General features: G+C 30.1%; 1 protein-coding gene across 3 annotated transcripts; it reads right to left on the reverse strand.

Moving 5' to 3' along the window:
• Positions 1-1,442: 1,442 nt before the first annotated feature.
• Positions 1,443-12,393, reverse strand: LOC137820252 (V-type proton ATPase subunit a1-like). 3 transcript variants are annotated; one of them, XM_068624225.1, is made up of 18 exons: positions 11,988-12,393; positions 10,509-10,553; positions 9,679-9,798; positions 9,365-9,472; positions 8,952-9,065; positions 8,643-8,816; positions 8,338-8,475; positions 6,687-6,794; positions 6,444-6,551; positions 6,172-6,320; positions 5,346-5,499; positions 4,849-5,009; positions 4,095-4,301; positions 3,821-4,004; positions 3,648-3,731; positions 3,089-3,282; positions 2,940-2,999; positions 1,443-2,172 (listed from the first exon to the last, which is right to left on the reverse strand). In XM_068624225.1, the coding sequence occupies exons 1-18, from the start codon at positions 12,129-12,131 to the stop codon at positions 1,968-1,970; spliced, it is 2,457 nt and encodes an 818-aa protein (XP_068480326.1). In that variant the 5' UTR covers positions 12,132-12,393; the 3' UTR covers positions 1,443-1,967. The 3 variants fall into 3 exon arrangements, with proteins under 3 accessions (XP_068480326.1, XP_068480336.1, XP_068480343.1); XM_068624235.1 differs by lacking the exon at positions 6,444-6,551 and having other exon boundaries at positions 11,988-12,345; XM_068624242.1 differs by lacking the exons at positions 9,679-9,798; positions 10,509-10,553; positions 11,988-12,393 and adding an exon at positions 9,503-9,628 and having other exon boundaries at positions 9,365-9,422.
• Between the last annotated feature and the right edge of the window lie 7,261 nt (positions 12,394-19,654).

A 19,654-nucleotide genomic window follows, 5' to 3' on the forward strand; every position in this document is an offset into this window, starting at 1 on the left:
TTTATATTTATGTATATTAGCTTGTATAAAGCTATCATTATATAATAGTTGGTGAACAAATTTTCAAGTTTAAAATTACTGGTTAATGAAGATCATGAATTTGAATTTATTCTTCAAACCTAATGGTAGAAAGAGGAAAATAATAACAATGAAAAACTGCTATAACTTTGGATACGTGTATATAGAAAGGATAATAAACTAAGGTGAATTAGTTATTATTTTTTAATCTAAACTTATTATTTATTTGTTATCTTTCTCATTAATTGTGATAGTTGTTTTGAAAATTAGTGTTCACAAATTCAATTTATTTTTGTTTGAAGTAATGAATGATTGAGAACATACCCCTTCTATTTATTCTATTATTTATTCGCTAAATATTAAACATTTATTTACTTAGAGCAATGAATGATAAATAATAAGATTATTTACCATTTTTAAATATGACCTAAATGTCTTTTATATCTTGGATGGTTTATCATAATATAAGTCTACAACTAAAATGCAATTTCTTTAATTCATATAATTTTCTAGAACAAGATAATGGATAAAGATGAGTTTTACTGCAAAAATATAAAATACTAATGATTTATTTTTTAAATACATGAAATCCTTTAAACTATTTTACATCTATAAAATCCTTTCAAATCTAGTCTTATAAACACATATTTTATATTTTTTAAATCTAAATTACAAAGTCTTAATAATAAAAATATTTTTAAATCTTTAAAATACAATTATATTCTTACAAAATATACTTAAAAAAAAGTTATTCGAAATACGCTAATTTACGGACGCACGTATTTCAACCTACGAGATTCAAACATTTCTTTTAAATAACGTGTCCGTGAACACTCGTATAACACTTATCGGTGAAGTGTTCAATTCAAAAAATATTTGTTGGATTTTTGACAATTCTAACACGATTCTAATACAATTTTAAAAATGATAAATACAACAATTTTCTAAAAACTCAAATTTATTGTATAAATTTTCATTATAATTATAAAAATAAGAAAAAAATTCTTTTAAACCAATCATAAAAAACACCTTCATGCTCCTAAAAAAATCTGAAACAACATACTTGTGTATATAAATATTTATTATTAATTTATATGATAAATATTTATTATTTATTTATATAATTTATCATAGTTATAGTGCTGTGTTACATAGATTTCAATCTTTTACCTCAAATAAGCATAAATGATCCAAATGCTAGTTTTTTTAGTTTCGGTGTTTTTTATTTTTCTCTCTCCATAATGTAAAAGACTAAACTAATAACTAATTTTCAGAAATTAATATATGAATTACTCAGATAATACCAAACCGGACAAAACTGCGAATTAAAGTAATGAGTCAACCGTTTGCATATATTTTTTGAAAAAAAATAAAGCATGCTGAATAAAAAAATTAAACCTGTCGACTGGTACACATAAAAAAGATATTCGTAACATCACTTTATTTTATTACCTGAGAAGTGCACAGATACCAAACCAGATCACAAAGATGGTTCTATAACTTGTGATTAATGATTAATCATTACAAAAAAAATCAGAGTAAATGCCTACATGACTGCATCCTAGGAAGCCAGAGCTATATTATGTGTGTATGTGTAACCCCAAATAACCAATAGATAAACTATGATGGATTTCTTTTTACAAAATTAGTCTAATCATTCCCTTCCCTAATCTCTTCCCATTTTCCTACTCTAAGAAAGAAAAAGAAAAATTAGAAAGTGAATATTCTGTTACAGATGCCGTCTCCCATTACTGTTGGTCTAAATCTGTCACACCAGCATAGCCATGGGAAAATGAGCCAGAATATTGTTGCTGGGTCAAATTATCAAGCAAATCCAGCAGTTATAGCCACTAAATTGGATCCCACAATTTGTCATTGTGTTCCTTCTTCTACTTTTGTATATATCCTTTGCACATATTTGCCAACAGTCCAAGACAGACAAGAATGGATCAATTTTCATCCTCTGTTAAGGAAGCAAAGGAAAAAGGCCTGAACTTGCATCCATCACCATGGTAAAATTTATTCTGAAATTCCACCCAGTGAAGACGCAAGGCGTGAAGAAAAGCACTGAGACTCTCCATCATTAATAGTATAAAGGCAGTTGCAAAGGAAAAGACAGCTAGCCCCACTAACCGAACGACAAGATTGTCATACCTGTTATAATTGCAACCAGCGATGACATCAACTATTAAATATTAAAAACTGATACTAAAAATGATAAATGCCAAAGGGAATGCAAACAAGCACATGTTATATCTTCACAACTCCTAATCAGAGGCTCATCAGAAGTTACACTAATTTAAATTTGCAAGTGGCTCGTGCAAAATACATTGAAGGCTAAACTGGTTTAATTAAGATAAATTTGTCAGCCATATTCACATGATCTGTTCAAAATTACTCTGCACCATTAAAATACCTTACTGACTTATCCCCTTATTAAAAAGTTTCTAACTGTCAGCAAAAATGTTGCCATTCCATACCATGATCTCAATCTAGGAATAATATTTAAAATCTGTAAAGGTTACTTGCAAGCTATCAAGAAAATACATCAAAACTAATGTTTGCTATTGCCATCATAGATCAAACATAAAACAGTACTTCAAAATAAATAAAAAAATGAAACAATTTTTTGATAAATATAAATGATCCTATTTATTGCAGGCACCCTTCCTCTGTGTTCACACAAAAAAAAATATCACCTCTTCCTAATGTTGTATCTAGAGTTTTCTCTGCTCAAAGATAAAGTTCGGTTTTGTGGACTATGAAAACCTCCCTTTATTTGCTTTTCATGATAACCATTCAGACAACTTTAATTATAAATTATATTGTTTTCAGTAACAGGATGCACATTGGTTGGGGAGGGGGATCGAAAATAATAAAGGAAATAGTATGTCATACTAAATATTATGAATCAAACTCACCCCCAAGCAAGTAACAGGACTTTCTCATAAAAAACAGTAGAAAGTTCTGAGTGAGCCAAGCTGCATCGTGGTAAAAAATATCAACCAAGGATTAATATTTTTTATAAAATAAGGACCCAAGACAATGAGTCAATCATAGCTGACCAAACCTTAATGCCCAAAGTCGTAGATATGAGGCCGTATTTGAAACTGAACCTAGAACAAACTCAATGGAATGAATCATTTGGTGAACGAAGACCTCTGTGAAATTGAAGTCATCGTCATGTTGCCTGGCAGAACCTGGTTCCAACTCTAGATCAACCTCAGAGGTATGTAGCACACCGTAAGTGCGTCCTTGAAATCTCTAGATTATCATAAACATAAAAGATTAATAATCTTCATAAACTCCTGGAACTTCTTTAATAAGTAGCTGCCAACAGAAGTAAAGGACGGGCAACTGTATAGCTAAAAATTGTCTGTATAGCCATCAGAGGATTAAGTGATTTGAAACTTGCATATTTTAGTCTATAGAAAAATGATCGTATGATGGACCTCATCAGAGAGAATTAAATTGACAACATGAGCAAAAATTTAGTCAAAAGGGGAAAATCAAACCAACAAGGATATGTATATAATCTAAAAATATTCACACGTAAACAAAAAAATTGGTAAACAACGTTCTCAAATTTCAAGAAATAAAATCACACACATGGGATGCGAAAGGGGCACCTCATTATGAAGCTTCTTTAGCATAAAGGGTTTCGGAAAGAGCATCCACGGCACTGCAATTACAGACAAAAGCAACAACAGAACCTGCATATCATGAACAATAACTCAGAATGAGGTAAAATAGGAAAAAGAACAATTATTAAGCAGCAAAGAAGCAAAGAAATGAATCATACTTGAAGTGGCCTTTGGCCCCAAAACAATTGATTATCACCAAGATTCTCAAAAGGGCTTAAAAACATGTATATCATTACATGATAAAGATCTGCCTGAGAGCCAGTGCACCACTTAACAATGATGAGAAGGGAAAGATACCCAAATAAACAATTAAGGAAAATCATCTGTGGCACAAACTGGTACCTAAAAACATCACGAAGAGCAAGTTACAGCATTATACTCAAAGGAAAGCAAAACATAACTGCCGGAAGAAGTTAAAAGAAAAGTGAGAACCTTATATCCAGTAAGCTGCCAAAGAAATGAGCATTGAAATAACTTAATATAATTCCCAAGTTCATGTGCACCACACCAAACAGAATGGACATCTTCATCTTGAGAGAGTTTAGAAAAGGCAGTTCTGAACGACTTCCCCGCCAGCTGGGATCCACACCAAATGGATATGGTTCTCGATATTTTACTAAGCCAGTAGTATGTGCATCCCTGCGGTGGAGATTGATAAAAAAAAATACACATCACGTAAAAGCCTGCTTAAAAACATCTTTGCAATATTTTGCAAGCTCTGACAATATAAATTTTTGAAGGAGAATGGAGTAACCAGGAGCATAAATGAAGAGGGCAATTGTGGAAGTGGATATCAATCAAATTATTCCCAGTGATGCAAATTTGAAGGAAACAATTTTAAGTAAAATATGTGAATCAATTTAAGAACTTGATTTTTCAATTGAAGAGTCACAATATCAGTCATGATGTAGATTTGAAGATAACATCTTAGAACTAGGATGTAAGTTGTGGTACATGACTTTTAAGTAGCAGAAAGATTTGAACCAACATTTGTAAATTAGCAAAAATAGAATCTTTGTAATCAAGTTGTCATTACCAGGAATTGAATGGCTGATTGTATGTTTCAATTTTTTTTTTAAAAAGGCAACCTAAAACACCAGCAACTAATGCATTGTGCATCCACATTATGGCACCCAAAAAAAGAGAAAGAATTGAAACCGGCATAAGTGTGCGAAATAAAAGATACCTGCATGTATTATCCCGGCATTTGTAAGCAGAGGCACCAAATATGTGATAAGGAACAGAGAAGAATTCATTGTATATTAACCCACAATAAATAGAAAATAGTGACATCAAAAGTAGCACATAGCGCCCACCAAATAGCATCTCCATAAAGCTTCCAAGTCGCTGGCAGTAATCAAATGGAAGAACTGTTACGCACTTTAACTCCAATAGCAAGATCAGAACAAAAAGTAAAGGAAATTGTGCAATTCTATTGCACTTGTATGCAGTACAATAGCATTATTGCCATACTGCATTTCAAGATAATCACAGTAACTATAAAAAAGTTACTTAATTATTGTTGTGTCAATCAACTAAATCTTAGAAGACACTGGATACTCAACTCTGAATATCAATATGATGATCCTACTATAATCAAATTGAAAAGATTATTGATCAAATTTTTGCATAATCCTCCCATTTTGCCACTTTATTTATATGCCAAAGTTAGAATCATATTACCTGGGTGCTAAGCTTGTTCTCACGTGCTATAAGAACCAATGCTCCCAGCAACAGGCAAATTCCATGACCCCAATCGCCAAACATCACCGCGAAAAGAAAAGGGAATATAATAGTTGTATAAACTGCTGGATTTGCTTCTTGATATCTTGCAACACTGTCCAGTACAAGGAATCATTAGGACTAGGAGTCTTTTCAGTTTTATATTATTTATTTAGACTAATATAAACTCTGGCTAGAATAAGGAGGCACGATTGACCCAACAAACTCACGTTAGGATAGACTCTAAATGACTCTGATACTATCTTAAGAAGTAAACTTTAAGTCTAACTCAATCTTACAAGACCGACTTGTAAGGTGAGGTTTGCACCCACTTATATACTATAAATTGGCTTTATCTCTAGTCGATGTGAAATCTCCAACACATACCCCTTATGCAGAGGCTGCCAACTTATACATGAGACTAGATATTTATGCGTGGTCCGATAATGACCCGATAGACCCAACAAACTCTCGTTATGATAAATTCTAAATATCTTTGATATCCTCTTAAAAATAAAGAAAATAAATATAGGATTAATATCTCTTGTATAAAATACACACATATGGTTGTTTATTTATAGATAGAAAAAATAACAGGATAACATAACAGGAATAATAGAAACTATGAGCTAAGCCCATTACATTAAACATACATTAATAAGACATTCATTGATCTATTTACATGACCTAGCACATCGCCAGCATTTCTTACTTCGAAGAAGGTAATCTCATTCAATCCATTAACATATTGTGTTGCCACAATAAACATATTAAATATTAGGCTTACCCATATGCATCAACAATTTCCTGATATGGACCTGTGAAACTGTTGGTCCTAAAATATGTAGGTGGTGATTCCAGTGCATCCATTGAATGAAATATTATGCCAACCTCAGAATTGCTGTCAAAAGTTGCACGTTGCAGTGCCTCCTGAATCTGGAAAATTGAAAGATGCAATCTCTTTAATAGATAATATAAAGAAAAGATGTTTTCAACTCCTCAAAAGTCAAAGGGTGAAGGAATTAGTGAGGATCCAACAAAATTGAGGGAGGGGGATACCTGTGTTTTTGCAAATACTGGGCACCAGCCCTCTCCAACAAGACATTTTTTGGTGACATCAAAATTTAACATATTCAGTGTATCATACACAGACTTCTCTCTTTTTACCTAACACAAGATGATAAGAATGAGAGTTGTTGGTTCATAATAAATGTCCATCCCTTGCAAAGGCTGATAAGGTATTAGAAATGCCTTACAGATACGTCACAAGGAACAAGACTGTATTTAGAAGCTAATTCTTACCATGTCCATCCATATTGTTAAAGGGCCTCCTACAGAAGCTAGAGCCTTGTTCCGATGCCTAATTCCAGCTTCCAGAGTTGCCTCTAAGTCAGCAAGACGTGCTGAAACCTGTAACCATAAACTATATTTTCTATTAGAATCATACAATCTCCATTATAATATCTAAAAAAATATCCTTGGTAACTATTGCATCTGATAATAGTTTAGAATATGATTTGAAAACCAAACACTTAAATACTCCATCCTACTACTTGATGTGAGACCTTATGCGTCCTATAATACCCAGGTCCCTATCAGAATATCTTGTATATCTCTTATATATTGATTCTTTATTCAATTAAACTAAGGAATCTAGCATTCATCTTAATATTTGTTACTGCTTTCTCTATCACAATATTAAATTCAGATTATTCAACCTCCTTTTTCACCTTTCCTTTTTTACCCTATCTAAAAACCTAATAATCTAAATAAACTGAAGAAGTAGCATCACCAACCATAACACTGTTCAGCTGCTGCATTTCCTTAAATATGGAGCTCCACTTTATTTCCAGGATTATTTTTTTCTTTCAACTTGTCATATCTCTTGCCATGTTCTACTGCTATCTCTTTATACACTTGACTATTTGTCTCTCTTGGTTTAAGTCCATCTTTATACACTTGTATCTTAAAGTCAGATATACTTAAGTTTGAAGAGTTAGAATATCTAAAAATATCATATTATCATATCTCAAACTAAATTGGAGTGTTCTACATATCACTTAAGAATGGTTTCCATACTTCTTATGTTTCATGATTTCTTTCCTTATTTAATTAGTATATGAAATCTAGTAATCATTAAATTTGGGTTACCGTTTTATCAAATAGTATCACATCAAATCCATCAACTTCACATTATTTAGTCTTTTTTCTCTTCTCTCTACACCTAAACCCAATAATTTGAACGGTTTCCAACTTCCCATTTTTCAGTCAACAATAATAACATGCAATTCTATAAAGCAACATTAAGAACCGGAAGGACAATTAAAGAGCACCAAAAGAAATCCTCTTGGATTGGGAAACAAGATAGATATTAGGATAAAGTTTGATATTTCTTCTTAGAAATTTGGCTTATGGGCTATCTTTATCCACAAAACCATTTTGCAAGGAGAAACTGCCCAAGCTTTATAAGAACTACATTAGTCATATCTCTAGTTTAATGTGAGACTTAAACACATCCCCTCATGCCCAACACTGTATATCAAAACCATGGACAAATATGGGTCACCCAATAACAACATTTCCCCATGCCTAGAAGTAAACATCTATTGTAGACTAACATGAGTGATATAATGGATCTAAGATGGACTCAAATACAATTTCAGAATTCGTAATTAGGGGTTAACTCACCACACAAAATTGGCTTATATGGTAAGATGGTAAGGAGTGTCCAAGCCTTATAATGACTACATTAGTTATAATACATGATATATTTGTAGCTGATTTGGGATCTGAACAATATTATAATATTGAATTTCAGACAATTTCCCCCCACAGAAACTGTAACAGAAAAAAGTTTTGCCTAGAAACTAGAGTACACCCGGCTCCTATGCTATGATACATTAGTATGAATAATTCAAAGAGGAAAAAATGTTCTTAATCTGGGCATACATACCTCTGATGTTATTTGCCTCTGCTTACTTATATCTTCAGGGACAGGGTAACAGTTTGCACCAAATGCATCACAAATTTTCAGGATCTTTATTCTTGCTTGCTCCCCAGAGAAGAACACAACAAAGACAGTTTTCTCAACCTGAAAATAAAAACAGGAATCGGTGGTCATCAGGAAGAGCAATAATAAATTATTAGGAAAATAAACAAACTGGGCAAGGGATTGGTGAAAGTAATAGCATGTTAAATACAGATTAACAAAACTACAGCCTAATGATCAATATTCTTTAAATTGATAAGGAAGATAACCATCTCAGTTGAAATAGGATCAATGATGTGTTCATCAGCTGGTGCCTGATTGAAAAGCATATTCCCTCTTGTAGCTCGAAACAACATCCTTTCAAATCTAAGAACCTTGGATTTACAAATTATCCCACTGATAAATCTTAAACCAGATTGATTTGATGGAGCAGGCGTAATTTCCTGTGAAATAAACCATTTATAACAGCTCACTTACATCACAAGACAAAATTGAAAAAGAAATAAGAAACTAGTAACAGAATTTACACTTTATAGAGTAGAAAAATATCAACAGTAATAAGAAATGTCACAAGGAACCTGTTCAAACAAAAATGGTGTCTCAACATAGTTTCCATGTGAGAAAACATTCTCCTCCAGTTCTCGCTCTTCTGGAACAACAGCACCACGGCTTGAAACAAGAAAACTACATGCCTAAAATATGTGCACAATATTATATATCTTAAAAAAATGAGACAGTATGTAGGAATTCGCTAATAAAAAAGAACAGAATTACATTCATAGTTAAAAGTAAAATATCATCTATATTTGACGCAATACATTATAATCAGAAGTATAATAGAAAAGAAGATCAATAAAAAATATCTCCAACAACTAATTCTGAGTTACATTCAAGCAGGAAAAACTATTGTAACCAAAAATAACAATGAGCGTATCAAAACTTCCAGTACTTTAAAAAGAGAATGTGCTTATAGAAATATCCATGAAAATACCTTTTCTAATACAATCTTGAACTCCAGGAGCTCATTATATGATTTCCGAAGTTTCTCACTGTTAGAGTTCATTTCAATTAGCTCATATTCATGCTCAGCAAGTTGTATCTGTTTAAAGAGAAATCCAACCAAACTCACAATGTCAGATTCAATAGTGATAAGTGATGACCGCCCATCTGAAGTTTTAAAATTGCAGACAACCAACTTAGATTTCATCATGCTATTGCTGGCAGCCAGACAACATGTATGTATCGATAACACCCTAGGACAATGATCACATATGACGGGGGAAAACCAGTGAAATAGAGAAGGACCTCTAAATCCTCCAGATGAATATCTGATTGCAAGACTGAAGGAGAAGACATTAGACCAGCTTTATTGATTTGATCCTTGAAGAATCGTAGTTTTCTTGACATTTCTGCACATCGCTTTACCTGTCAAGCAAAATGCAGTTAATATTGGTAAATAAAAAATATATATTTGGGGAATATTACCACAATCAGACCTTCTGAAGATAGATAAGAATATTCAAAGAATCTATGAAAAGCTAATATGTCTGTTGGAATATCTACAAATCTCATAATATCCTTTTAAATACCTTCAAGTATTTTAAAATATCATTGATGATCTCTTATGAGTTAGTTCCATATTTCATTATTTGTTTCCTTATTTAATAAGGATTATGGGTCAAGTATATAAAGGTTAGTAGTTTGTCTTTTGAGTCACATATCACATCAATATACATTGGACAACATATTCCGTATCCTAATCCCAATAATTTAAATAATGACAATATTTTATAAGCCAAATTCAGTTTAGTTCTAGAAAAATATAGGAAAAACAATAAAAAAAAATATATATATATATTTCCAAAAGTTTGAACCAGTTTCTTCCTTATTTTAATATGAAGTCTGGATATTTTGGAAATAAGAATCTGATCAACATGAAATAAACTATGTAATTAATAGAAATCGTTTCGTTTCTTTTCTAACTAGAAAATTGAGAACATAGCGTCATAATATCTGGTCCCATAGGAGAACCACATCAAAAAATTATACTAATGAATTATCACTCCAAAAGGTGACAAAATTAAGGGAATTCAAAATGCAACATGATTTCTAATAATTAGCGCAGTGTAGATTACCTGGTTAACAAATGTTCTCTGGAAGGGGCTTTTTTCAGCATTTAACTACGGATGAGAAAATAAAATCCATAAGAAATGCAATTATTAGTATCAGAAGAATTCTAAACCAGAAATTTTAGAATATATGGAAGCAAAGGAAAAAGTTAAAACAAACTTCGAAGATTTCCTAGCACGCACACACACACCTGAAAGTTGCCACCCAAAATATAATTTATAATAGGATACAGCAATACATATCATATTGCGAAGAAGATACATTATAGAAAATTTAATAACTTCACCACTTTTAGTTTGCCCCTGTGAAAATGTATGGGAAAATAGACCATAATTGAACATTAATATCAAAGTTTTCACATATTCATGAGTACTCAGATCATATCCACCAGGAGTCTAGACCTGAAAGAGCAAAAATTATCTACACATACAGAGATTAATTTTTACTCATAAGATCACACATAAAGAAACATCTTCTAAGGAGAGCCCTCTTTTACAAAAAAAAAAAAACAAACTTAAATCTATAGTAATCATGAATAATTTTAAACAATATGGTTCTCTATAACACAAGGGTAAGCCTCGGTGCAACAGTAAGATTTAAGCCTGTGACTTGGAGATCACGGGATCAGCCTCTCAGTTTATGATCTGCCTGCATCTACCCTGAACCCTATTAGGTGAGAGCCTCGTGCACTAGATCACTCTTTTATAGTTATCTAACACTACTAGGGGCATAGTGAACCATTCATCAGTGTCATTTTGTCCTTGATTACCATACAATTCACCATTAACAACAGTGGCGGCATACATGGTCATACAATATAAAAAAAAAAGTAAAAAGAAAACCACATAATCAAGTTTCTAAAATTAGCCTTCTGAACCTAAATTTATATGCAGCACAGAACAATGCAAGACAGTGAATAGAGAAAAAAAATCTCATTTGGAAGGAAGAACTCAAAAGAAACCACCATCCTCACCAATACAAGACAAGCACTGGAAAAGTTGAAGTCCCGCGCCTAAACTATTTTCCATTACTTACGTAACTCAATTTATCCTTAGAGGAGCTCGATCCTACATGTCTAAATTTTAAACACAAAATTAAACACAATCAACAATGCAACCGAACTTTTCATCAACTAATCCCTAAAACCATAATTTGATTTGATAAAATACAAAATCTACACTACAATGTTAAATCGTATTTCGTTTAAACTATTCGTGCGAAGTATCTAAAGCCATATCAACCACACAACAAACAAAAAGAGAACAAAGCGTTCAAACAAATCCGCGCACTAGCACCAAATTTCTAAACTGAATACACGAATTCAAATCCAAACAATGCCGCGCGTTAACCGTTTCTTGACAGAAACGCCAAACCTTCACGCATTCGACTGGAACAACGCCACAAACACCAAAACTAACGCAGAGAAAAACGAGAAAAATGGAATTGAAAGAAATGAACGAAGGTTGGATCTGAGAGAGAGTTACGTCTCGGAATTGGATAAGGCCGAGTTCGCCTAAATAGGTGATGGCGCGGTGCGAGGACTCTGCGGGGATGATGAGCTGAACGAAGGTCATCTTCTCCGAGCGCATCAGATCCATTGGCGGCAAGTTTTCTATGAACCGATTCATTTTCCCGGGAATGGAAGTTCGGCTCTGGATCTGAGAAAACCGTTATGTTGTGCGTTTGGGGCTTTGTTTGTTTGAATTTGAAGCGTGCTGTTTCGGTTAGTTAGACCGAACCACTCTGCTTCAGTTTCCCTTTCGCAACTGCCATTGCATTAGAAATGGAAAATTCACATTATTCCCACTGAATCTGATTCTCGAAAATAAAAACATCGCTGTTGGGTTGTAATTCCCATGTCTAAGTTCAAGTGCCTTTTTTGTGTGTTACACATAAAGAAAGAGAGAGAGAGAGAGAGCGAGAGAGTGCACGTGCTTTTTTTTATCCTCATGATGACAAGTGTTTATTTTACTTAATTACAAGTGTTTATTCTGTGATATAATAAAAAAATATTGGGAATTTAATTGAACTATATTAATAATATGGCCTTTTTTTAAGAGCTATCATTGTCGTACATAGTTATAGTTATATTCAATGTTGTAATAATTAGTTTAAAATTTTTTATCTAAAAGAATTTTTAATTAATGAATAGAGTTATATACATGTAAATAACAAACTATACAATGAATATAAAATTATTGTAACTTTTTTTTTTTGTATTTTATGTGTTTTCAAAATAATTACGTTGTATTTGGAAGAATTAAGTATATATAAATGTATTTTTAACATGCATATGGTTTTTGTTATTATATGGATTTTAGTCTAGTCTTTTCATATTTTTGTACTTCTTTTAATAATATATTTTTTATGATGACAGATGATTGTTGTTGTTTGAAGTATTAGCTTAACTAAGATGTCAAGTTGCATATTATGTCTAACATAAAAGCTTTAATAAAAAATGTATTTTTAACATGCAAAAGTAAATATTTTTTTTTCTATTTAGTACAAGAATGGTAAAAAAAATTATTTACGATTTCTGGTAAGTCGTATTTCATTAGCACGACTTTGTTTTGAATAAGTCATGTTTGTGACACAACTTCAATTTAAATTTGAATGTACACCAAAATCATATTATGATAAGATAATATTCACATGACTTTCATTAAAAAAATTATTAGGTTAATGAAAGTCGTGCATAGATAACACCATTCTAACATAAACATAAATCAACAGAAATTGTACATGACTTTAATTATTTAAATTTACACTGAAATCATGCAAGGATAACACATTTTCAACTTCCTATTAATTTGTTGGTTATCATGAGACTGCAAATGGTGCAAAAACCAAAGTTGGTACATGCAAATGCAATGCAACGATATTTAATAAAAGAAAAAATAACAAAAAAAAAAGTGGTCTCACATGCACAAAACTATACATAAAGCAAGGATATAAATGCATAGAAGGTGCAAATGGTAAGTCAATGTGAACAGCCAACTTATAGGCATATATTTATTCATACTCAATAGTTTTAATCATAGATTATTAGACTATAATAATAACTAAATTCATCGTTTTAATTAATTTTCATATAATTTAGTTTATTTGGGTCTTAAATATTATTTTTTTTAATTTTGTGTTTTTAAAAATAAATGATCTGAAGGAAGTGTCTACCTTTGTGAATGAGTCAAATATGCAAAAGTTCAAATTGTTATTTGAACCAAAAGAGTAAACAAATCCCGAGGAGAAGAAGGAGAAAATAAAATTTACAATATCTCATAAATAGATATAGAAGCAAATTTTATACAAAATATAAAGAATTTTAAAAAATTGGAAACTGAGGAACGGTTAACAAAATCTAAACTATAATATTTTTACAAGATCTTTAAAGCAGAAAAACTTATAAAATGACACGAGCTTCAAGAAAAGGAGAATTTCATAGAGTTTTCTTAATTTCTTTTCTTCAACTGAAATCGTTCATGGTCCCAACTACTTCAATAATTTTATTTTACACTGAAATCGTGAAAGAGTGACACAATTTTAACTTTCTATTAATTTCCTTATAAGAGGATAAATTTAATGTGTGTCCCGAAAATAATGTTTGCTTTAATAAAAAATTGAAACAATTATTTACTAACTCATTCACCTATTTATATACATAATGAATAGGTTAAATTACACTTTCACTTTTTTCAAAATTCATAAAATTTTATTTTATTTCTTTTGCTTTTAGCTTATTATGTAAATCCCTTTTAATTTAGCTACGAACACTGTATTATATATTTCTGATAATTGCAAACACTTTCTGCTATTTTAAGTAATTGATAGAAGTCAAAGTAATATAAAAATGCAAAATCAATATAATTATATTAAATATAAAGAAGTTCAACACAAGATCCAAAATCTTACTTGAAAACGGAGCATTGTTTTGAAACGTGCATCAATTTAAGGACAAAAATTATATATTTATCAATTTTGTCTTACATACGCATTGTTTTGAATGCTTTCCACCATTGATGATTTTGTGTGGTCCTTCCACCATTCCATTTCAACAAATAATTCAATTCAGTTGTATTTACCTAATAATTTTTTACGAAAAAAGCAATGTTAAATAATACGATTTGGTTTTGTAAAATTAATGGAGAATAAAAAATATTATATTTTCTAGGTTAAATATATTTTTCTTTCATTACTTTAAGACCAACTTTTATTTCTAATTCAAACTTTAGATATTTTTAATAAGAAAATTATTAAAATTAATTATTATCAATTTTTTTATCTGACAAACTGAATTTTTTTTAGTATGAATTAGGATATTAAAATATTTTATGTTAATTTATTATTGATATAGATATTATACTATTATAATATATTTAATCCTACTTGTTTGTTAACTTAAAAAAAATAATAAGAAACTATTTCAGGAATTTTTTTTATTGTGAAGTATATATGAAATCTAAAATTTGAATTAAAAACAAAAATTGGATGAAAAATATTTAACGTTTTAATTATTAAAATTTATTTTATTATTTTACAACCGTTTCAGTAATTTAAATACAATGGATTAAATTGTTTTAGCACGGATTAATTTAGTCATCCTTCGTTTGGATTACATGTCTATCAAGCATTTTTTTAGCATAAAATATATTAAAAATAGTTTAACTTTAATTGAACTTCAAGTGAAAGGAATGTTTAAAGTACACTCAATAAAGTTGATTATTATTGCAAAATATTAACCCTTGATTCACTATATAATATAATTTATTAGTTATTATTAGAGTTAGATGAAACTTATTAATTAGGTGTTGACTTTGGAGGTTTGGCCAACGTTTAAGGCTTATTATGACCATAATAACAGAAATTTATTTTCTTGGTATAAAAAATGACGAGGGGAAATTGGAGCAACAAAGTCTACAGATAAGAGTATATCTACCTAAAATTGTTTATAGTTTTTCTTATGAATAAAAGTAAATAACATGGTACTATAAATATGAATTTTTTAAGAAACTTATATTTGTGATATTTATATTAAAATGTTATTTTTAGTACTAGGATCTCTTATTAACTATACTTGTACTACTAGTATTTACATTAATTTAAAATTAAATAATATATTAACAACGGATTATAACTTTTTTAAAATTAGAAAATTGAAAGACCAGGGTTACAATTAAATTATTATCAATTAAGATTATACATTCGCAAAAATAAAAAAAATAAAAGTGGGTTTAAGCCCAAAAATAATGAATTTTAATTATAGAAAGATGAAAACATTTTTTACTGAAACTAAAATAAAAAAATCATTAATTTTTAGATTAAATATATATATATATATATATATATATATATATTTAAGCTTGTAATTAATTTATTTAAGTTTGTAATGAATTTATGTCCTCAGATATTATGTATTATGTGAAAGTATAAGAAAATAATTCATTAAATACAAATCAATTTTAAAGACACAATAATTAGTTGTTATATTGACTAAATTAAATATTATTTTTTTTTATAAAAGTTTTCATGTTAGGCATCACTATGCAACTTGACATCTCAGCAAGGCTGACACCTCAAGTAACAACAATCATCTATCATCACATAAAAAAGTATTATTAAAAAAAAGAAAAAGAAAGAAAATACAAAAATATGGGGGCTATACCAAAACCCACATGTTAACAAAAACGATACATAGGTAGACTATACCTATTCATAAAGAATTCTAAAAACAGACTAGATGGAAGTCTATTATACTAATGAAATAATTCTCATTAAAATAAAATAATAATTACTAAATTAAATATTATTTATTTTAATGTATAATTACATTTTTCGTTCCTACATTTAAGATTAATATTCAATTTACTACATTTAAGGTATGTGTTTATTGATTATATGTCCATCTACTCTCATGCTTATGAGAATCATAAACCACATTTGAGGAGAATGTTAGGTATTCGTAAATCAAAATAGTTGAATGTCAAATTGTTGAAGTGATGTCAAAAGTTAATTTTTTGGTAGCATGTGAGCGGAATTTTATAGCTCCTTCTAAAGTTGATGTACTTCTTCAACGGGAGAATCATAAGATAATTTCTAATATAAGAGTTTTGTAAGGTTGACTAGATATTAGAAGACATTCATATATGGATTCTCCAAAGTAGTAATTCTTTTGAATCAGATAATCATAAGGATTAACCTTTTATTTGGACACATAAGTGTGAAAAAGGTTTCTTAGAGTGTAAATAGAGACTAGTTCGTGTGTTTATGCATGAAAAAAAGAGAGTAGTTGTTTATGCTTCTTGGCAATTAAAAGTTCATGAGAAAAAATATATTACCCATGATCTAGAGTTGGTTGTTGTGGTGTTTGCTCTAAAGATTTGGAATCATTATTTGTATGGTGTTAGATTTAATGTGTCAAGTGATTACAAAAGTTTAATAAATTTATTTGATTAGAAAAAGTCAAACATGTGATAAAGAAGGTGGATATGTCTTTTATGATAATTAGAGAGTTAAAGTTTATAAAAGCTTTTAAAGACATGAATTTGGATGTAACAAGAAAATTTGATCATATAAAAATAGTTGCATGATCCGAATATGATGTAGTAAAAATATGTTTAAGTACTAATCAAGTTAAGATTTTTCCGCGTGAACCAATGAGATTTTGATATTAGAGAAATAATGTGTTTGTTGATGATGAAATGAATAAGATGATTCTTGATGAAGTTCACAAAGTAAATTGAGTCTTCATCCTGATATGAATAAAATATAAAAGGATTCTTTTTAAAATAAAAGCTTTCATGTTATAAATCACTAATCAACTTGATATCTCAGTTATGCTGACACCTTAAGTAACAACAATCATTTGTCATCACATGACAAAAAAATATTATTAAAAAAAGAAAAAAGAAAGAGAATACAAAAATATAGGGGACTAAACCAAAACTCATATGTTAACAAAAACGATAGATAGGTAGACTATATCTATTCATAAAGAATTTTAAGAACAAACTAGATGGTAGCCTATTATACCAATGAAAAGATTCTCTATGAATAAATCCTAAATTAGCCAACTTATCAACACACACATTTCTTTCACGAATAAAATATAAAAGGATTTGAGATAGTAATTTTTTTGATAAAGTAGGAAGGCACGTTTAGTGAAACATATATCATCTTGTTTGACTTATCAAAAGTTAAAAGTAAAACATCAAAGATCAAGTGACATGTGTTATTACGATTCGTTCAATCACATAATAGCATGAAGTAACAATATTTTCATAAATTGTTTTGATGTTTAAGAATTAAAAACTGTGCAAAAATAAATAAAATGTGTGATTTTATCAAACACTCATAATGAAGAATATATTAGAAATAATATGATATTTTATTGTTAGGTTTAGACTTCACCGAGCATCACTCTCATGCATATTATCACTCAACTTCTTTTTAATTTAATGTCAAAGTCAACCCACAAGTTTACTCAAACCCTGACTCCTTAATTAGTAGAATGAGTCTAAGTTTCCCTACTAAGGGTAAATTCTTTGAGTACTTAATAAGTAAAATTTCTTTCACAATAAGGGTTTAAGACAACTAATGAGTCAAGTTCAATTCCTATATACAAACTTCATTAGGTATTTTGCTTCAGTTATATATTAAAAAATACATTTTTGAATACTCAGTGAATCAATTATCAAGATATGGGTGATCAAACCACAACAAGCATTAAGCATAGAAATAAAATACTAATATTGAATGGAAAGATATATAAATATAAATAATACAAAATTACACGAGAGTTTAGTTTGTTACATATCTAACATCAACCAAATGTGTTTAGCACACATTTTCATGAAGAACACAAAAGGAAAAAGAAGAATAATGGAGGAAGATGGATAACCAAAGAGAAGAAATGAAGACTCCAAAGAAACTCTAACAGAACCCAGAAGTCTTCAAAATCGCGTTCCACACTTCAGAAAACTAAAAAGACCTTTCTCTCGAAGAATAGGGGGAAATAAACTAAATGTGTAATGTCAACAAAATTGGTGCTCAACACCACATGTTATATCGTTGGACACATACACACAAATAAAGAAAGCAACTTTTTGTCCAATTGGCACTCAATGCGAATTATTCCACGTTGGGCTCATGCATTCAGACAAAAACAACACTCAACCCAAGTCATGTGATACTCAACGTGGATCACCACTAGGACATGGTGGTCAACTTGAGGTAGGTGGTGCACAACCTTGGTGATAATTTTTTTCTATGCCTTCATGACACCGAGCTTGATTCAAGTGGCACCCAACATAAGTAATCTTGTGAAAATTTCAAATTTATACTTTCATTTACACTTTCATGGATTCCAATCTTGCTTAGATTAATTCAAATGTCTCATATTCAATTGTTTAGACACAAATAATGATATTACTGGTATAATTAGATGATAATAATCAATATTCAATTACTTACAACAACAAAAAGGGAAACAAATATAGACTAAGTAAAATAAAACTAAAGAATAGTTGATTTTGTTAATATAAAATGACTAAATGTAATGGTGAAAATTAACATCATCGACATGATACACGACTTGCACATACCAGGGTGGTTGTGGGATAAAATCTCCATGAACTTTGTTATCCATTTACTATGAACAGTGAGAAGACATAATGATGTTTGGGTCATATGGATCAATTAACGAAGAATATTAAATTTCATAATAGTATAAGCCTTGGAGTTTGCAACAGGTGATCATGTGTTTGCAGTGGTTACTCTTATTACAAGTACTGGTTAAGCAATCAAATATAGAAAGTTAACCCTCAAATGCATTGGGTCATATAAGATTCTCAAGAATATATGTTCAATGCTTTACAAGGTTGTTTTACTATCTCATTTCGGCATATTACATAATGCATGTCATATATCTCACTTGAAAAATATACACCTAATCAAACTCATATTTTAGAACATGTGAATACTCATTTAAGAGAATATTTATCTTATGATGCTAGAGTAGTAAAAGTAGATGAACATGAGATTACATGACTTTAAGATAGAGACATCGATATGATTAAAGTGTTATGGAATTTGAAGATTGGTGATTCTAAGAGTTGGAAGAAAGGATGAGAATTTTTTTTCGTAATTTTTTTCCCTA

The sequence above is a fragment of the Phaseolus vulgaris genome, chromosome 11 (assembly GCF_000499845.2).
Source record: "Phaseolus vulgaris cultivar G19833 chromosome 11, P. vulgaris v2.0, whole genome shotgun sequence".
Taxonomy (NCBI): domain Eukaryota; kingdom Viridiplantae; phylum Streptophyta; class Magnoliopsida; order Fabales; family Fabaceae; genus Phaseolus; species Phaseolus vulgaris.

Excerpts from the sequence above, each read along its gene's own strand:
- LOC137820252 (XM_068624225.1), bottom strand. The coding sequence starts at position 12,131 with ATGAATCGGTTCATAGAAAACTTGCCGCCAATGGATCTGATGCGCTCG. Across the intron at positions 8,817-8,951 it reads CACCATTTTTGTTTGAACAG|GAAATTACGCCTGCTCCATC; the intron begins GTTCCTTGTGAC and ends TTTATTTCACAG. Across the intron at positions 3,283-3,647 it reads TAAAGAAGCTTCATAATGAG|AGATTTCAAGGACGCACTTA; the intron begins GTGCCCCTTTCG and ends ATGATAATCTAG.